Source organism: Mytilus edulis, chromosome 11 (genome assembly GCF_963676685.1).
Source record: "Mytilus edulis chromosome 11, xbMytEdul2.2, whole genome shotgun sequence".
NCBI classification, from domain to species: domain Eukaryota; kingdom Metazoa; phylum Mollusca; class Bivalvia; order Mytilida; family Mytilidae; genus Mytilus; species Mytilus edulis.
This window is the reverse complement of record NC_092354.1, coordinates 81,097,469-81,118,921: the sequence shown is the minus strand read 5'-3', so window position 1 is coordinate 81,118,921 and position 21,453 is coordinate 81,097,469. Positions and strand designations below refer to the sequence as shown.

At 32.7% G+C, this 21,453-nt stretch overlaps 1 protein-coding gene across 2 annotated transcripts; it reads right to left on the bottom strand.

Annotated features, from left to right (window-relative positions):
- Positions 1–3,935: 3,935 nt before the first annotated feature.
- On the bottom strand, positions 3,936–21,347 carry LOC139496404 (angiopoietin-related protein 7-like). Of its 2 annotated transcripts, XM_071284995.1 has the most exons (8): positions 21,268–21,347; positions 12,206–12,886; positions 11,645–11,735; positions 10,124–10,296; positions 7,000–7,118; positions 6,273–6,369; positions 5,138–5,302; positions 3,936–4,344 (listed from the first exon to the last, which is right to left on the bottom strand). In XM_071284995.1, exons 4-8 carry the CDS (start codon positions 10,188–10,190, stop codon positions 4,019–4,021), a joined length of 774 nt encoding a protein of 257 aa, XP_071141096.1. In that variant the 5' UTR covers positions 10,191–10,296; positions 11,645–11,735; positions 12,206–12,886; positions 21,268–21,347; the 3' UTR covers positions 3,936–4,018. The 2 variants fall into 2 exon arrangements, with proteins under 2 accessions (XP_071141096.1, XP_071141095.1); XM_071284994.1 differs by lacking the exons at positions 3,936–4,344; positions 5,138–5,302; positions 6,273–6,369; ... (2 more) ...; positions 11,645–11,735; positions 12,206–12,886 and adding an exon at positions 16,337–18,111 and having other exon boundaries at positions 21,268–21,345.
- Between the last annotated feature and the right edge of the window lie 106 nt (positions 21,348–21,453).

Below are 21,453 nucleotides of genomic sequence, written 5' to 3'. Positions count from 1 at the left end.
TGTCTTTCAAATCAATATTCAAATTTGCTTATTAAACTTATTACTTCAAATGGCGATTCAAGTGAAGAAATAGGATTTTGAAAAAAAGGTGTAAGTGTGTGACCAGGAGGGGGAGGGCGCTATAGTTAGCGAACGTTTGGACTAATGCTTGTAAAAAGAATATGTATTTATCATGTATGTATCTTCATAAAAGGGCGGGTGGCGGCACCCTGGTCTTCCTGAAAACGCTGAAAAGCACGCACGCATAGCTTCAGAGCTTTATTTTACGAAATATCTAATAAAGATCCTGTCTCAATGAGCCATTAGTCTGCCAAAAAGTTACTGAGCACGGATTCCAATCTATATAAATCAACGACAACCACTGAACTATTGACTCTTGACTGGGGGCAGGCACTTACAGAATATGGAGGGGTTAAACCTGTTTGTGAGCGTTCACTCCCCCAAACATTGGATTGTGATGTAACAGCACAACATAAGAACAAACTGTAATAATTGGTTGAAAAAGACAAATGTCCACTTGTGTTAATATGTCTTTTGATTAAGTAAGGCAATGCATTTCAACTGATATTTTATAGTGTATCTTTCTATGTTGTGATGAGACACTATTATTTCAGATAAGGGTGAAGGTTTGGTACCATCAAAACATTTATACATTTTTTCATATAGATTAGACCGGTGGTTTTACTTTTTGAATGATTTTATACTAGTAATTTTTGGGGGGCCCTTTATATCTTGATGTTCGGTGTGAGCCAACGTTCTGTGTTGAAGACCGCACGTTGACCTATAATGGTTTACTGTTGTAAACTGGGACTTGGATGGAGAGATGTCTCATTGACACTTATACCACATCCTCGTATATCTATTAACCAAGAGGTTGATACAAAACAGAAACACATCTAACGTAAACACAGACCGGACGTTGCAGAGAAATGACACACCCTGAAAAAAACCCAAAAAAAACCCAACCAAACACGAAGTACAGATATGAAAGTACTCGCAGTTACTGACAGCTAGTTGAAAGCAAATAACAACTAATGAAAAAAGTACCAAAGACTAAAATATTAATCGGTGCACGAAACCTATATTGCATGAAGTTATATATAAGTCGAAATATTGTGTTCAGTGAGGAGAAGTCAATAATAACCACGAATCAATGATTTATACTATAATTCTTACTTGATAGTAAAGTTCCTTTTATTTCATTAATCATGCAACAATGATTATCATATGATTGGAAACGCTAAAACTGCATAAACTCTTAATACATGGGACACCTTTTCAAAGTTCATCATGTCAATAACCCTTATCATACGCGTATGGTCGAAACATATGCCGGAGTATATACGCATATGGTCATGGTCCAAATACGCATAATGTCTTGAACAAAGATAAAATGTTCATGTCCTTATGAAAGCATATTTCCTTTGAACATTTTTGCTAAAATTTCAAATGTTTGCAATTTTACCTTAAATGCACACATCCTCTGTGGCACCGTTTAAGTCCACAATTCATGTAAAGTTCACAACCCTCTAAAATCCGGAAATTTACCTACCGTCACTCACAAGTTCCACTTAAGTCCACAAAAAACACCGTTAGTGTCCACATAATTTATTTATTATTATAACAATATCGATTCGTTTGGTTTTTTTTATTCCGGTAGTACAATAAAATTCATAGACTTTTGTTTTTGGTAGGTATTTTTTTTTTTTATATCTATGTATAAATGAAAAGCACATTTATACCACAAGGGGTGTAAGGCATATAAAACAGTAAATGAAATAACAAAAACAACGAACTCCGCGGAAAAGTAAAAACGGAAAGTCCCTTATTAAATGGCATCATCAAAAATCAAGCACACCAAACGAATTGTTATATTTGTTTTTCAAATATTTTTAAGAATTTTTTTTTTTTCTTCTTCATATTTTGTTGTTTTAGCTTTACTATTCAAGAACATTTTACTTATTTCAGTAGTTGATTTTAATATATCAAGGAATATATTTTCAAAGCTATCTTTTAGTGTTTTATTAACAATTTTTTGAATGAACAGTTCTCTTGTTTATAGCTGATTTTCCTATATTTTATGTATATCTTATTCATTTGTATTGGCTATATTTTTTATAAACATGTATGAGAACAATGAAAATGTACTGTTTGTGCTAAGCCATTGAGATAAACAGAAAGCATAATCTAAAATAGTTATCAAATGTACCAGGATTATAATTTAGTACGCCAGACACGCGTTTCGTCTACATAAGACTCATCAGTGACGCTCATATCAAAATATTTATCATCTAAAAATGGTTGTTTTCATAACTGGATGTTGTTACTAAGTATTTCAATGAATGTTCTTTAAGAAAGACATCTAAGGGATAATTGGCTTGTTTTTGCTCTAGCAGCTATATTGAAAGATTAATTAATAAGCCCCAGTTCATATTTGCAAATTTAGAATTTATCTTCTGTATCAGTTTAGATTATATGTTTGATAAATGAAAACTCAATACAGCATCTGGAGAAGGTTTTGTTGCAATAATTTGATCTTTGTATAGTGATGATCAGATTTGGACAACATTTCTGAAAAGTTATCTTGACATACGTAAGCATTATTCCGTGTCAAATTATAAACTATATGATACAACTTTTGATGTACTCACATACATGCTTTAAACAAAGATACTAACCTGCTTGAATTTATGGTCAGAAGTTCCTTAAACAAAATATTTGAATATTTATATTTTGGAGTGTTTGTATTCAAAAACACTTATGTGTTAATAACACAGTCATGTCTAACAACAGTCAACATTGTATCACAATCATAATCACTATTAAATCAAACAAAGATGTCAACAAAGAAAAACATAAAAGCATATACTAGTAGACAAAGATAACAACGAAAGATAGGAGTAAAAAAAATACCATTGCAAAAATACACAATGACGGGATTTATTATTATAGAATACTCTAATACGTCCACAAGATATTAAACAGCGTCAGATCATAAAATCTACACCTCAAGACTATCGTTTATTATTTTTGCAGCTGATAAGGAATATTTATTAACAAGGTCTTGGTATCTTCAAATGAACTTTTTAGAAGAGAATGAGACGTTTTTTGAAATATCCCTGGTTTACAACTTTCTGTTCAGACACTAGTAACGTTTTACAATGTCTGAGTTGCAGCTGCAGGCTGTTGAATACCGAAATAGTTGAGAAATATATATCCCATATGCAGGTGAAGTTGGTAATTTACTACTAAGGTGGATTAGAGAAATTTAGTTTCAGAATTAAGATCGTATCGTTTGTCATAGATTCTAGTACTGAAATGACCGATCGTGTCAAAAGTCTTAATATGATGCAGAGGAAGCCGTTTCTGTTGTCTGTTTAATTTCTTGTTCTGTGTGATATATTACAATGGTACCCAATCGGAAAAGTTTTGATTGCTAATGGAAAGAACATCAGCAATATATCTGAATGTGAAATTAAATGATCTGGCTTCTTTGATTTTCTTATTGTTGACAAATGTCTAAAGTAACCCCAACTCATATAAAAATGAGAAGATATCGACAAGGATAGGCCCACAGTTCGTTTCCATAAGAATGCCAGCAATGTGTTGAAAAAGTCTACCTCTAAAATTTAGAAAATATGTTGTTAAAAAAAATAAATCTCCAGCTTACTGATCACTTGTTCCTCTGTGTAGCTGTTTCACAGTTATCCCAGCTTTTCTCAATCATTTAACATTATTTGGTTGTATATCTGTTGGCAAATACATCTACTCTTTACAAAACAGGATGTAGAAACAACCAAGCATAATACAAGATAATGGTTAAAAGCATCCTGTAGGTATTTAGTAACACCACCATAGGAATAATGGTTACTTGAAGAAGAACCGATACCCTAACAATGAGTGCTTGCAAAAATTAGGAAGCCAAGGTTAATAAGTACATGTCAGTTTTATTACAAAATGCAAAACGTAATCCTTTATTAAATCATACAAAGGTCAGAACAAAAACGAATTTCAAAGTTTAGTCATCATTATTGTTATTTTCGTTGCAACTTAAATAATCACATGACGCATCGACTGGGTATATTGTCATCTTCGATGATTTAAAAGAATACCATGAATCTGACCACTTCTCTTTCCAAACTATTCCTCTGTAATTGACTCTATTCTGGTCTTCTTTTATATATTTTCCATTTAGGTTAGAGAGACTACATACTTTCTCCCTCCCCCCATTTAACCACCAACCCCCCTGCCATGCGCCTCCGCTCATACAAGTAGTATCCCTTTGGTCGTTGTCTTTGTCACTCGTAGTAAACATCATGTTGTTGTTATTATACATGGCATCACCTGAAATGAAAACAATGTTTTAAACCAAGGACATATAATCAGCAGTCTGCTAACATCTCATATTAGTATGCGTCCTTGTAAATATACCATACTCAATTCAGAAATAAGCGAAGCCTAAACATCGACAACAAACTATATATCTCTAATTTCCTTAAAAAATCGTACGTGAGACTGCAATATAAATAACTCGTCATAGATACCAGAATTGAAATTGTGTACGACATATTAGTGACGCTCGAATCATACAAGCTAAAATGGCCAACCGTTAAGTGCGAAGTTGAACAATGCCATTACAAAAAAAAAAATTCTATAGACAGCAGTGTGTACTTTTGGAATGGGAATTGTCCTTGTTATAAGCCTTATGTTATAATATTCACATTAACGGTTTGAAAATAGTGCAATGGAATGATTGTACTTCAAATGAAACACAATTCATGGCGAAGTAGGAACCTGTGAAACTTTTTGGAGCATCAGCGTACGCGTTTGGACAAAATTCTTTTCTTTTATAATGTTTCTGTATTTTGAGAATATAGTTTACATGGTATTTTGAGAATATAGTTTACATGGTATTTTGAGAATATAGTTTACATCTTGTTAATTTCTGTTTTATTTCTTAACAACTCTATCGCAGACTTTCAAGTGTCTTTTTGATATATATGTTATATTTAAATATTTGTTTGGTTGGGATCTTATAGGAATGACATAAACCCCACAACTCCTTTTATTGCTAAACCTCTCGAGTATGAACACGTGGTTAAATATGTTATTACACATAACATTAAAGTATGCATACCAAGATTCCCAGTATAATCGTCAATTGTTAGTTTAAAGTTGGAATCTTTATCACCAACATTGAACTGACCGTACTCTGCATATTTCAGCTTTCCATCAAATGTTTCAAGTTCTACACGTAGTTTGTAGTTTCTTAATGACGTCAGTTGATGGATTTTACTGTTGCCTACAAATGTATAGTGTGTAAAAGTGGTGAAACAGTGGTGGATCGCTCCAATATTTCATTTTACGTTTTCATTACACTCGCAATTTTCCTATTTCCCGTAATATTAATACTGTCCACATCTACATGTACAATAAAAAAAATCACTTTCCTAACAATTTGTATCAAATGATCCTAGATGCATGTACCAAGTCAAACCATCGGATATTAGAAAAAAGAAAACAAAATATACAATTGTTATAACGTAAATGGAAGCTTGTCTAAGCTGTGAGTAGCCCGATTAGTTTGTCAATAGGTTAAGCATACTGATAAAGATACTCTCTCTTTAAATAATCGATCTATGTTGTGGATAGTAAATTAATGGTTGTAAAATATCACGTGTCCGAAGAGTGACAGACAAAACATGGCGGCCAAAGCTGAATAGACCCAGAGACAAACAATAGTGCACCAAACGATACAGTGAAGAAAGTAAATTTAGCAAAACGAACGTCATCGAAAATGTTCCGTCTGACTCAGTAAACAATTGGAAGGACTTTTGTTTGGTAAAGTCGTCTGATCTATTCGCGTAATGCCTACAGGGACAATTGTTTTGAGTGTGAATTCGCAGGACGAGTGATGCATGCAAAGTAGTTGACTCTTATCTTGTCGAAGCTCCCGATCTTGTTCATTTCGTTATTCGGGTTTTCTATCCATTTTTATGTGTATATTCGTTAAGAACTCATGAGATTTATAATGCTTTTGATTCAGTGTTAAAGGTTGAAACAGAAATATTGCTGTGCTTGTAAAAAACGCCAGTAATTAAGGAAACACGAAAGATTGTAAATAAATGGGATACCCTGAAACCAGACATGCAAACACCGTATGTGGATCTCTAAGAGTTTTTTTTTCGTTTGGTTGCCATCTAAAAAGTGTATACTTTACGGAAGTTCCGCGTGCTTTTATTTATGTTTATATTAATTAAAATGGTGATTACCAAGCCAGTGTTCTGCTATAAGGCTACCAAATCCCTGTTTGTAATCATTCCATTGTAGATTGAAATCTATGGCACCATTTGTTCTTCTCTGTATGACCTTTGTATATAAAATGATACAGCGTCAGTCGTATCTTTTAAGGGTTGCGTAGGCGGTTCCATAGAATCTGGGCGTTAAAATCACCTTATGACAATCAATGCTTTAAATAGGGACCTATGAATTAGAACCTTATTTAAAAAATGGTTCGATCCGCCCCGAGGTTATATTGAAATTGCGTTATGTTTTTAAATTGTTCTATGGAATTAATGCTACTATCAAGGAGGAAGATTGCAAAGATAAGCCTTATAAAAAAAACCGTTTAATATTTATTTCGATTGCAGCACTTAAATATGTTCTTTCAGATATCTTATAGAAAAGAAACGGTTTAAAATTAGTAAATATAACATAACTTTACAATGATGAAAAGCTGAAAGTGGCGTTAAACAACAACGTTGAATTGATCAATCAATCTAGTTTCTAAGTTGACCGTCATTAAAGTTAAAAATGTAAATAACGAATCATAGTTCGTATAGCTAAATCATAAAAATAATAAGATGTTGTGTGATTGACAATGAGATAATTCTCTACGAGAGACCAACTGAAACTTTCTTTACAGATTTAAACTATGTCAAATCGAGTTATTACAAATAAAGATTTGATAAATGAATAATTGAATAAAACAATATTTACAGTCCATCCACTCCCAGTACTGTTCATTTCACAGTAAACATCAAACTTGTAGACTGTTGTGTACACTCCAGAGCGACTACCTTTTGGTAAATCACGACAATCGACGATGCCTTCTTTTGCTGAAGGAAAGAAAACAATTAACGTTATATACATATATATCAATTGATTCAGATCGTAAGTATTATCACTCTTATCGTGTTAGCTCAACGTTGTACAAGTAAAACTAATTTATTGACAAGAAAAACGTAAAGCTTTTGAGCTTGCATTTCCATTTCTTTTTCATTTAATTATGTCCTATCTTGACATTTGAAACGATGCTAATTTTAATTTCTATAGTCTTGTTGTTGACATCGATAGTTTACATAATTGACCATTCTTCTCGATATGTTTCGTTTTTTATTGCACTTCTCGGGATATTCTTGAAAACTTTATATTATAACTTCAATATATGAGCCAGTCCATGCGAAAAGGTACAAAAAGTCCTTTTGATAAACTTTACAGGATACGTTATCAAAGTTTGTTATAATATTTTTGAAAAACGATTTTATCCGAAAAAATTTACATTAATGTAAACATTTATAAGATTGTCAATTCTATCCCGAATTTGTCAATTAAAACAGCAAAAGACGTAGAAATATCTGAATTTTTGGTATTTGAGCAAGTGCATTTGTTTCCCGGACTAATGCTATACCGACCAGGAACTTAAAATTTTACGAGACAAAAGTCAATAATTTTCTTCCGTTTTACCGGTTTAAGGAAAGTAAGACAACATTAAAACATGAGGGAAAATACAAAAACTATGACCTCTTGTGTTTTAGAAATTGAAGTTATTTGATATTATATAAATCAACCGTCGTTGCACGGGATTCGAACCGTCGCCCGGTCTGCTTGCATTGATATCAGCATCGTAAGCGAGAGCCTTATCCCCACTGCTACCGGGTTTAACATTATCAATCGGCAAATCAAGCCATTTAAACTGTACTTTGAAAATGATTGAAATATATGAAATAATTCATTAAAAATCTTGATAAAACTTAAAGGGGGGGGGGGGGGTCTCAACACTTTCAGGTGCGTGTAGCTCACAGCTTAAGGATATGAGGAAAAGTAAATGTGTTTTATAAATCACAAGCCTACTACCAATAATTATGCACCCTTTTTAGAATTTCCTAAAATTTTCGTTTTTGTACCTTTCCGCATGGACTGGCTCATATGTCTTGCGCTTTATTTTTTTAAGTTGTTGGGTTGGGTACAAATGAACTAGTACGATATTACAGAATAATAACTTCAAAAGAAGATTGGAGTCAATGCCCAGAGCAAATGTCACGAGCAAATTGATTAGCTGAAAGGGCTGTACACTGCCAAACCAAATGTTTCGAGCAAATCGATTGGTTGAAAAGGTTATAAATGCCTGAAACAAATGTCACGAACAAGTCGACTAGTTTCACTAGATAAGCATAAACCACATAACTCATTACATTTTTGGTCGGTGTATGGTAGGGTTTGTTTGTCTGTTTTGTGTGACGTAGACAATCTAACATTTTCAAGAGACCAGTCGTTAACAATTCACTTTTTGATAATCAACTTTTACAATAGAAGAGTTGTCGTCACTAGTGTCACTATATGTCAGTGAATGTATTTCTGTGACCATACTATTACAATGTACTTCTGTAACCATACTATTAACATGTATTTCATTAACCATACACTTACAACAATGTATTTCAGTAACCATACAATTACAATGTATTTCAGTAACCATACTGTTGCAATGAACTTTTGTGACAATACTATTACAATGTGTTTGTGTGACAATACTATGACAATGTAATTCTATGACCATACTGTTATAACGTATTTCTGTGGCATATTATTTCAATGCATTTCTGTGACGAAACTATTACAATGAATTTCTAAACAACAACAAATGGAAGTTTTTAACGACCTTGACTGGCTATACAGCCCTTGCACGGTCGGTTTAAGGAATTTCTAAAACCATAGTATTACAATGTATTTCTGTAACCGTACTGTTGCAATGTATTTCTGTGACAATACTATTACAAGAAGTTTCCAAAACCATAGTATTACAATGTATTTCTGTAACAATACTATAACAATGTATTTCGGTGACCAGACTATTACAATTTTTTTCTTTGACCATACTATGACAATGTAATTATGTGACCATATAAGTAGGATAATGTATTTCTGTAAGATGCGCGTTTCGGCTACAAAAGACTCATCAGTCACGCTCATATCAACACAGTTATAAGGCCAAACAATTATAAAGTTGAAGAGCTTTGAGAATCTACAATTCTAAAACGTTGTGCCAAGTACGGCTTCGGTAATATATGCCTGGGATAAGAAAATCCTTAGTTTTTCGAAAACTTTAAAGTTTAGTAAACAGGAAATTTATAAAAATAACAACATAATTGATATTCATATCAACACCGAAGTGTTGACTACTGGGCTGGTGATACCCTCGGGGACGAAACGTCCAAAGCAGTGGCATCGCTTCAGTGGTGTAAATAGTTATCAACGGTACCAGGATTATAATTAAGTACGCCAGAAACGCGTTTCGTATACATAAGACTCATCAGTGATGCTCTTATCAGAACAGATATAAAGTCAAACAAGTACAAAGTTGAGGAGCTTTGAGGATGCACAATTCCAAAAAGTTATGCCAAATACGGCTAAGGTAATATATGCCTGGGATAAGAAAATTCTTAGTTTTTCGAAAAATTCTAAATTTAGTAAACAGGACATTTATAAAAATAACAACTGCTGACTACTAGGTTGGTGATACCCTCGGAGACGAAACTTCCACCAGCAGTTGCATCGACCCAGTGTTGTAAATAGTTATCAGCGGTACCAGGATTATAATAAGTACGCCAGACGCGCGTTTCGTCTACATAAGACTCATCAGTGACGCTCAAGTATTTCTGTGACAATACTATGACGATGTATTTTTGTGACAATACTATTACAATGTATTTCTGCGACAATACTATTACAACGTATTTCTGTAACAATACTATTACAACGTATTTCTGTGATAATACTATGACAATGTATAAATCGTTTGTAGCGAATGCTTTACTTTAAACAGAACATAAATGAAACTTACGAATGCAGCAGAAAAGAGATGTCCATGTACCATCTATCTCACAAACTAAGAAAGGACGTCCTCTCATGGTGTAACCATCGTCACATTTGTATTTATTTCCTTCCCAATGTCACGGTGCATACCAAACTTATCTGTACTGGTCGCGTTAGATATCAGAGGTTTCCCAGCACAGTCTATGGAGTATATATGAATCAAGAGATATATCAATTAATCTTATTTTAATCAACAAAACCAATCTTAAAGGTAAGAAAATCAATAGTGGCGGAGTTCCCTTTTTAATAGGTGTGTAAAAAAGATGCAATTTTATCTTTTGGCATAACAGTATAAAATACTTCAGGAAAATCACTTTTTTGTCTGATTTAAGTTCCAAAAATAAACTATTTGTATTAAACATAATTGTGAAATCAGTATTTTGTGTAGGAAACACTGTTTTGTTTTTGCTCATCTCTCCTTTGTTAATTTAATACAACATATCCTACGCTAATAATTATATTTTTGTTCTATAAAAGAGCGACGAAAGATATCAGAGGGACAGCCAAACTCATAAATCGAAAATAAACTGACAACGCCATTGCTAAAAATGAAAAAGACAAACAGACAAACAACAGTACACATGACACAACATAGAAAACTAAAGAATAAGCAACACGAACCCCACCAAAAAGTAGGGGTGATCTGAGGTGCTCCGAAAGGGTAAGCAGATTCTGCTCCACATGTGGCAACCGTCGTGTTGCTCATGTTATATCAAATCCGGTAAATAGTCTAATTCGGTAGGTCACACTCATGAAAGGGAAGGGGATTGTAGTTACGACGTAAGGAACATATCCGATATCATATGTGAAACGGTTATTCCATAACGGTCAACCAACTCGTGATGGCGTCCGTAAAATGAACGAAAGGATGATTTCAACTTGACCATTTAAAACCTGGTTATCAAAATATTATGCAGCTTATGAAACATCTATATATGTAGTAAAATTATTTGAGATTAGAATCCCAGATCCCAGATTGCAGTGATTTCTGAAATTTACAGTTTTACGGACTGTTTATGGCATGAAACGTCAGAGCGCAATCCATATTTTGTCCATGCATTTCAAATTTACCGATCTTTTACCCAATCAACAGGTTGTGCAAAATTTTTATTTGTGAAAAGAAAGACACCAACATGAAAAATATTTAGATACAAAATGAGAAGGAAACTCTTATGTGCTTTCACAAAATTATCATTATTATTTTTTTTCATATAACTGCTTTTATGTTTCAAATAATATTATCCAGAATGCATTAGATTATAAAACCGCAAACTTGAATGTAAAAGACCGAGAAGCGTCATCTAATATTACCCAGACTGCATTAGATTACGAAACCGCAAACTTGAATGTAAAAGACCGAGAAGCTGAATTCGCTAATAAAAGTTAAAAAGGATTCTGAAACGGCAAACTGGAAAGTAGAAGACAGGAAAGCTGAATATACAAAAGGTTACCTAACATCGAGTGAACAGATACAAGTCACAGAACTTACATGACTGTATACATATTGGTTGCCCAGTATCGTCCAGTTTACAATGTTTTCCAGCATCACATGTTTTATCTTTACAATGTCCTGCAAGATCCTGTCAATAAACAACACATAAGGATAATGTCGATATCAATTTACAATCCAAAATTTTCTGGGTGGTTTTAGTTAATAGATCCTCAGAACTAGACATTAAAGAAACAACAGACACGACTTACTCAGGCTCATTTTTAGACTTATATCTCGAATTTGACATACATGGTCAATTTAGTATCATAATGTATGACAAATGAGTCGATTTTAATTTTCAAATTATTAATTTCCACCACTATAGCAGCAATATACGAACTTCACCTGCATATGTGAATCAAAATATCAAATGAAAAGTCAAATATATATCTAATTAAATCTGAAGTTTTTAAAGGCGCATATCTGGGTTAAACTCCACAAGAAATCCAAGAACTCATTTGTTGACCATAGTCAACCATGTTAGGATAGCCGACAATTTTGAAAAGGAATACAAAAATATATTTGTTAATGATGATTATGGGTAATTTATTAACTAACCTTGGACCACGTGGTAATGTCGCTATACAGACATCCGGTTTCATTACTTAATGCTTCAGTTGACCGTCCAACTACGTCACAAAGTGGCCAAGCCTTTCTGTAGTTTATGCCAATACATTGTGACGTCACCAAACATTCCTTGACGCATTCAAGCAGACTTTTCCCGCGCAATTGACGTAAAATATTCTCCTTCAGGCATTTCCCATGTTGCAGGTTTCCTATTGTTTTAATGTTTGGTCTTTTACATTCTATGTCGTCTTTGAAACATACATCATCTAACAGTTCACAGTCAATGTGGTGTATCCAGATAAGTATTAATCCTAAAATTATCCGGCGTCTGTCCATTTTTCAATGTTGTATGTAACAATACATGCACAATTAGTGCTCTAAAATGTTTTTCAAAATTACAAAATTTTTGATTTTTTTTTTAAGTTATAATTATTCTTGTTTCTTCTACAATAACACGAAGTATCAAGCACCATCTATTGAAAGTCACATATTTCATAAACATATCATTCTTCGTTCTTTGCAATGTTAGTATACTGCTTGATTCTTCGAATTCATATCATTCTGACTTTGGTTTTGGTTTGTAACCCGCATGTATTTTTTTCCAATCGATTTAAGACTTTTAAACACCGGTATTTATACTTGTGTGACCTTTATTTATATAGATAAACGCATCTGAAAAAATAGAAAAGAACTTTGATCTATACTTTTCACTGTTTTCATACGTAACTAAACTAAATCGTTATTACATTTTGATGAACAATTTACAAGTTATACAGCTTGATTGCATTTCATTAAATAATTTACATGTTAAATATTGATGTATCATTAAAATGATGAAATTTAACCACCACGGGAGTTTAAAATCTCGTTTTACAAATTATTAAACATATAACAAATTGTTATCATAACGTTGAAAAGTACAAATGTATTTCATATTCTGGTATTATATCAGAAACATTGATAATTCATATCCAAACAGGATATTTGAAATTCAACAAATTATTCAATTAATTTCTTAATCGATACTTCGGGAAAATGAGCTAAATTTTAACATCTGAATGTGCATATCTTTTCCGTTTAGCATTCAACTGTTTTTTCATTGCATTCATTTTCAACATTCCTCTTTCGATTTCAACATTCGAGCTCAAACTCATCAAACGAAGGGGTAACAACACAAGTGTGGATTATCAAGCAGAAAAAAAGATGCAGTTTGATTGGCTGATTATTGTTTGTTTGCACTCAGTATAACAAATATTTTATGCTTTGTCAAAAATAGAAAAAAAATGATTATACATGAAATGGGTACACGCGGTAAATGATTGATCGGATAAGGGGCAAGGCGTTTGCATTACATAAGGCATCAGAATGTATGTACCCATTCAGGCATAATGCAAATTAACAGATGCTTCACAGCAAATCATCCCTCTCTACTGCATTGGTTTCACCATAAAAGTCGTTTGGTTGTGAAGTTATGAGTATCTTCATCGTCACTGCACCAAAGACAATACTCAAGTCTTTATAATCGTATGAATTAAGATGACAGTAGTTAACTTGATGTTCAAATAAAAATGTACAACGGAACCAAATGAAATAACAAATACGTTCCAAGTAAAGTACTTCATGGGAATTTAAAATCCAGGAGAACGGATTTTTGATAACCAAAGCTCTGTATATCTACATTTTAAATTGCTAAATTTATTTACCATAAAATCCATGTTTCCAAGGGGCATACGATGGATGCCCGGCGTTTCTATATCACCCGCAATGCGAAACAAAAAAGGACTGTCGTAACTGGATACAGTAGTTGAATCTATTTAAATAAACTCATCATAGATACCAGGACTAAATTTTGTATATAATATTCTTTTTGTTAAACCAAAACTCGAGTTTAATACTTTGCACATACGTTTTGCAGTTTACACCACGTTCCCATGTTAAATGTAAAACTTGGATGCTCGCAAACAAATGGTCATGTTTTTCTCTGACTGTTAATGACGTCTTTACACTAAATCCATTGGGTGTTGGATGTTGGATGTGTAATGATTGATATTTTAGTCTTTGTCGTAGATACATATTTTTTTCTATTAGTAGTTATTGGCTTTGGAATAGCTGTCAGTAACTGTAATTTTAGATCTGTAGAATAGTTATCAAAGGTACCAGGATTATAATTTAGTATATAGAAGTGTCTTTCTTTTTCTTTTTTTTTTAATGTATAAGAACCCGTCCACGTCCACTTTGTGTTTTTGTAAGTTGTATTTCTATTTGTATCCATCTGATGAGCATTTTTCAAATTATTTTTATAGTTTGTTTTTATGTTGTACTGTTACACCTTTTTCCTAAGTAAAGGAATGGTTTGGTGATCACAAACGTGTTTTACACCGCCACATTCTTTATGTGGCTGCTTCAATTTAGGAGCATGTAGTTCAGTCGTGGTGTAGTTGATTCATGTCCGGCATAATTGTGTGTCTTAAGTTGTTTGTTAAAAATTGGGCCGTTAGACTTCTCAATAGAATTGTTTTGTAACCCGGATTTCTTTTTTTCTCAATCGATTTATGAATTTCGAATAGCGGTATACTACTGTTGCCATTATTTTTCTTATTTTTCATGTCGGGGCCTATTATAGCCGACCATACGGTATGGGGTTTTCTCTTTGTTGTAAATAAAGGCAACAGTAGTATACCGATGTTCAAAACTCATAAATCGACAGACAAAAACAAATCCGGGTAAGCCGTACTGTTGTCTATAATTGGTTTACATCCACTTCATTCGGACTTTGGTGGATAGTTGTCTCTCATTGGCAATCATACACCATCTCCTTATTTTTTTTAAATATAATATCAGATCTGTACTGTTATGACACAGTTAATTGTCACATTCAGTACAGACCCGTTTAGATTCGTTTTAATTGGTCAATTCAATTATACTAGCCTATATCCTGGTGATAGATTTTCGTTAAATAATAAAGAATTCTCTAAATATGTTGACGAAATTCACCAAAAAGGAACTTACTTTAAATAAATCAATTAGTAACAGAAATAACTGCCTCATTCTAGATTTAGATATTTCAGTTTTACACGAGAAACTCTACATAAAAAATACAAAGATTCTTTTTCCCCTATTGTTAATTTTCCCTTTTTAGATGGTGATATTCATTCCGATTATTTATCACCGAACAAGGTATATTAGATTGAAATACCAATACCCAAAGGTTATATAGAAAATATTGATTTAATAGCGACAAAAGTTTGTTTAACGACTCCCCAGGATTTCATGACTATACTGATAGCAGAGGTTGAATTTCTTATCAATTCTGTTTAATATTAAAATTGGCCAATGAAGGACTTTATGAATACCAATGAAAGTCATGTGTGTGTATATTCTATATAGCTTTGATATGACTGAGTGTTATTGTAAATTGAAATGTAGCTGCAATTTGAAGTACTGTAGTTTTATTTTTTGTTTCGTGGTTACCGATTTTCGTGGATTAAGGAAAACTTATTTTTCATGGATATTTAGTTTGTGGTTTTGCCAAAAGCTGCACGATATCCTATTAAAAATGTGTCATTAGTTAAACATTTAATTACATGGTTCACCTGTACCCATGAATTTCACAAAAAATGTCATCCAACGAATAAATATGAATCCACAGTAATGTTTGAAAAATATACAGTATAGCGGGTTAATTTCGCGGGCTGTAAAATTTCGCTTATTTTAACGGATAAAAAAAATTGCCAAAATAAATTCCGCCAAATTTATACAGTATGCTGTATTTACTGTTTTGTGTGGGAAGAAACCGCTTTCAACATGTAGCTTTCAAAATGACAACGCGTATTTGATTTGTATATTTTCTTTGCAGTGATCAAACATAAAAAAAAATCAACTATGATATCATGACTTCGTTCAGGAGTTTGATTCAAAATAATGGTAGGTATTTTTCAGCAACTACATTCATTTATATTTAAAAACACTAGTAGCTACAGCACTCCACATATATAAATTAAACACTATTTCAAAGTACACAATTAACAACCTTATCTAATAGAATTGATAATTTGTTTTGTTTTTGTTCTTCAGACTAACACTACATATCAAATAATATATAACTGAAATAAATAAACAACATAGTGTTCCGAAATTGACTTCATTATAAACACTTCCCAGAATGATCAAAATAGACATTTTGTGTAACTCAACTTTTCACATCATATTGAACACATACGCCTTGTCAGAAACTTCTGCAACTAGCAACTGCTTCTTTGATTCACTATAATGAAGTGAAAATGGTTTTATAAGGCCATCACTTGCCGACAATATTTCTTTATATTGTTGTCCGTCAGAAGAGATTGCTACAACATTTTTTGAACTAGTTCCTACGACGTACAAATTATCAATCTCATCAACATCAATTCCGTGAGGATTCGCCAGGACGCCATTTTTTTTGGAATGTCCATAGTATGTTACCTTGTAGATTATAACATGTAACTGTGTTTTTTCTCCAATTTGTGTGATATATTTTGTCCCTAAATGTTGCAATGTAAGAGTCAATGGCCATTTCACTTCGGACTATGTCAGTTATAGACTCGTTTAACGGGTTGATCTCGTATATTCCCTTTTGATGCCCGACATAGATTAATCGGTTTTCATTAAGTGCTATTCCGTAATTGGACGAAGGCAGCGCAATACATTTCTTGATTTGGGTAGTCTCAATGTCTATAATGGTAATACAACTTATCCTGTGACTATCAGACGTAACAGCCAATGTATTATCTTCATTGTAATACACTATGTCAAACGCGCGGTACGGCATCTTCACTTGAAAGTCTTCTAATCCTTCGGTATTGAACACTTTTACTGTATTTTTAAAGTCAGAAAATGCCATCCTTCCATCCGACATCATGCAGCAACCGTAAATAACATTTAACTGAGTTTTAATGGTCTTGTGTATCTTCAACTTTATATGTTCAATGGATCTTGATTGAACTGTTGATACCATCATTTGGGCTTGTTTGACTTTCTTCTTTTTAAGAACAATATCGCAAAGTTTAGCCTCAATATGTACTTCTCCAAAACTTTTGATATCGGACATGAGAGTCTGAATAGTTCGGTTTAGTTTATATGCTAGAGAATGCTGCTTTAATTCCTCACCCTGAAGTAACGAGTTCAGGAATTTATCTTTGCTAGAGACGTCTTCTTCGATTGGCTTCACTGAAAGGAACATCTGAAGGTTTGTTGCATGCTGTTTGATGTTGATAATATGTTTCTGGCATTCTTCTATTTCTTTTTCTTTCTTTCCTAATGATGACAATAACTGACAAATTTTCGAGTTTTCCTTTTCTTCTGTCGCATTGAGTTCTTTCATTAAATCTTCTTGTAGTTTGTCGAGATAAATGACGTTGATCTCTATTCTAGTCTGATATCTTTTTCGATTGCCTTTCTTTTTTCTTTCAAAGTCGATAGATTGTCCTGTTGGTTCTTGCGAATTTTCTGTAAATTTTTTGCTACTTCAACCAATGTTTCTTCTATATCGGACAAGGCATTTGAAGTTTCGGTATTTTGAATGACGTCATCTAAATCGACTATATCCCGGCATTCTTTATAACTTTGTAGCATGCATTTGCTGCAGCAAGAACTTTCGTGTTTCTGGCAATACATTTCAAACTTTTTATTGTGTTTACTACAGAACTGACTGATCTTCAGTACGTCTAACGGTAACTTTTGGTAATCGGTAATAGGTATCACACTATGGTTCCTAGACGCCTTAGACAAACTATGGTGTTCCTGGCAGTCTTTGCATAGCCCTTCGTCACATTCTGTACACCATACTATGGATGGTGTCGTGGTGTGACGGAGGTCACAAACACCACAGCTTTGGGAGAATGTTGCCATTAAATACAAAACTACAAAATAATCAATATTATATAATTAAGAAATAATTCTTTCATGCCATGCTTTATGCTCATTTTAGTGTTCCTGATGAAGGCAAATCCAGAAAAGCGCTACAAACGCATAAAATTATTAAACGTGTCGTTTTCAATTTTTTACAGCACTGAATCGATACCTCTGCTGCTAGACTATCAGTCTTTTTCATTTTTAGCCATGGAATTGTCAGATTGTTTTCGATCTATGAGTTTGACTGTTCCTCTTGTATCTTTCTCCCTCTTTTTTCGGTACTGACATGGTTTATAACAAAGCTTTCTAAATTTGTCCGTTTATTAATTTATAAATTATATAGAAACTATGGTTTCAACTCCGTCGTGCAAAGTTGACCTTAGATGGATATTGGCCCTTTTTATGTATTTTTTGTCATATAGCTCTTTAACTGTTTCGGTACTTACACGTCATTGGCTTTCAAATATTCGGCTTTGAGCGTTCCTGATTAAGGTAAATCCAGAACAGCAATTCAGACGCATAAAATTATTAAACGTGTTTTTTTTTCTCAATTTTTAACATGGGTAGGTATTATATTTGTCAATATCTTAATACTGATCGTTAGCGAGGTATTAGATTTTGAGAAATAAAATGTTAAAATAATCATAGAGCATGACATGATAGAATTATTTTGATTCTTATAGGAATATTTCAAATTTTTGTACTTGGAATTGGTACTATAATACACGCTCGAAGTGTCGCCAATTTGATTGATGAACGAAAAATAAAAAATCAACAGCTTTCGATGACTATTAATTCGGAAACAAGGCCACATATGACATTAGGAACACACATACTCAAGTAACTAACACAAGTAAAATAAAGTCAAGCCATCAGACTCTTTCATATAATACAGAAAAACATAACTGAGCAGTTAGAGAAGTTTTAAGTGCAATTTAACCTTTCAGAAACATAAAATCTTCTGGGATCCCCCCTCCCTACATATGATGGTAAAATAAACAAACACATGAATTGCATTTAATATTTCCCTCAGTTACATGTACACATTATTTCAATCAACCATTATTTTGTAGATATCTATTGATGTCTTTTCCATAACAATCTATACATTTAAAAAATACAGTCATTACCTGAAGAGATATCTCAAAGATTTGATCCAGCTAAGTTTATTGTTACACCTTCTGCAGGGACAAAAAATAAAGGTCCATCAAAATCCAAAATATATATATATATATATATATATATATATAAAACAAATCAAAACCATAATTATCTTGAAATCATACAAATTAATTTATAGAAATTCATACAATTAATCGAACATCTATAAATGTGTTAAACTTTTATTCCAAGTTCATGTAGTTGTAGCTACAAACATATTTTATGCAACATCAATCAATACTAGAACACATCCGCGAAATCGCGGGCATTCAGAGCGTAGGAAGTGTTGTTGGAAGAATTTTGTGAAATATTGAATGACTGTCCAGAGAATTTCAGAAAAGGTATCAAAAGTGCACATGAATAATTTTAGCGCTTATATCTGTATATTATGAACATTCACTATATAAATAAAGTGTATTTACTTTCAATTCTAAGTTTTCTAATCGATCCATGGTGGTCATTGATATAGTATACAGACCCTCTATATTTAATAAACTCTGTGACCACCGTGGACAGTAAACTTGAAAATGATAGCAGATAGAATTCTGAAAATACACTTTATTCGTAGTATATGTATGTTCAAAGTATACAGAAAAACGCAAACCGGAAGTATAATCTGACTTAAAATTTTGTCCAATGACGGGACAATATCCGGATGCCCTTTTTCTCGATTTTCTCCCAAAATAACTCAATCTGAATAATCATATGAATGGATGACAAATGCGACTATGAACTGTACCTATAGGACACAGAGGCGTGTTGATTAATTTATTGTGGAAAGAAGAGAAGCGACACCCAAAATGAGGTCTTCTCGTTTAATAGTATAGATGTTACACTTTTCCTCAACTCTTGTATAGATTTAGCTACAAAAATATTTTTGTCATGCATCCGATTTCACCTTGAGAGATGCACACGCCTGATGAAGCTAATTTGTTTAGCGAAATATTGCGTATTTCTATTTAACATCTAATAGAACTTTTTAATGTATTAATTAGTGTGTTTAAGTTATATTCTTAGACATTTATATAATTTTAATTCAGTAACTGTATCAGTTTATCTTCACATTCTGATCCACGCTTAAAGTCATATGAAACGAGTGAGAGGTGAAAAATAATGTTTTTCCAATTCTTGAACCAATGCATGTATATATCACAAAATAAGTCCTCTGTGCACGATTATATCATTATTTACGCAAATATATCGTATAATCGTCAATTTTTTTTTCTCTCTGTCTGTTATGATTTAACAAATATGGCTGCTCATTAAATGCCGTGTTTTGAAGCCGAAGTTTACCGATTGTCACCTTATAGTAAATAAATAACAAAAAGCATGGGTATTGAGCACGTGCTTAACATGTACAATCAGATAATTGTTTATTTTAATGACAGATTCGTGCGTATTGCGATCACCGGATTTTTACGAGGAGGGTTACGCTCAGGTCACTATGCATACGGAAAATATGTCGGCGAATTGCTTCCTGGAAGCAAGCAATTAAAAATAAGTAAACGTCTTCTAAATGTGGACAAATTAAAGAATTTTCCCCAGAAAAAAGTATATGTACAAAAGTTTTATAATGAAAACTATCCATTTAGTTATAAAAAACAGATGCATATTTTTTTTTAATTGGAGGTTTCATATGACTTTAAATAGATTGAATGTTGATTGTTGCTATTTTTAGACATTATATATATATATATATATCTTTCCGACAGAAATCATATATATTTAGCTTACATTAATATGTCTAGTAAATAAAAAATATATAACAGCTTCTAATGTCTGCCTTTTTTTTTATCATGTTATGAATACTATGTCAAACAAATGAACTTGCAGAGATCATGATATGCTTCACTATGGTTTTATCTGGTATCAAAACGAAAGTTGAAATTATAAACCTCTACGAATGCCACCTAATAAGGTCATAGAAATGAGAAAGAATATATAATTTCAAAAATTTAAAAAGGAATAAATCTTGGAAACATCGAATTAAATCTAAAACTTACATTTTAATTGGAAATATTCATCATGAGTTCATTCCAATCTAGAAAATCAATAGCCGGGATATCCATGTGACTACCCATACAAGAAACTAATACATGGCGGGAATTTTCAAATTAATATTCAAGGTACAGCAAACTTGTTTTTGTTTCGTAAAAACAAGAATTTAAGCGGTGCATTTTTTTCAAATT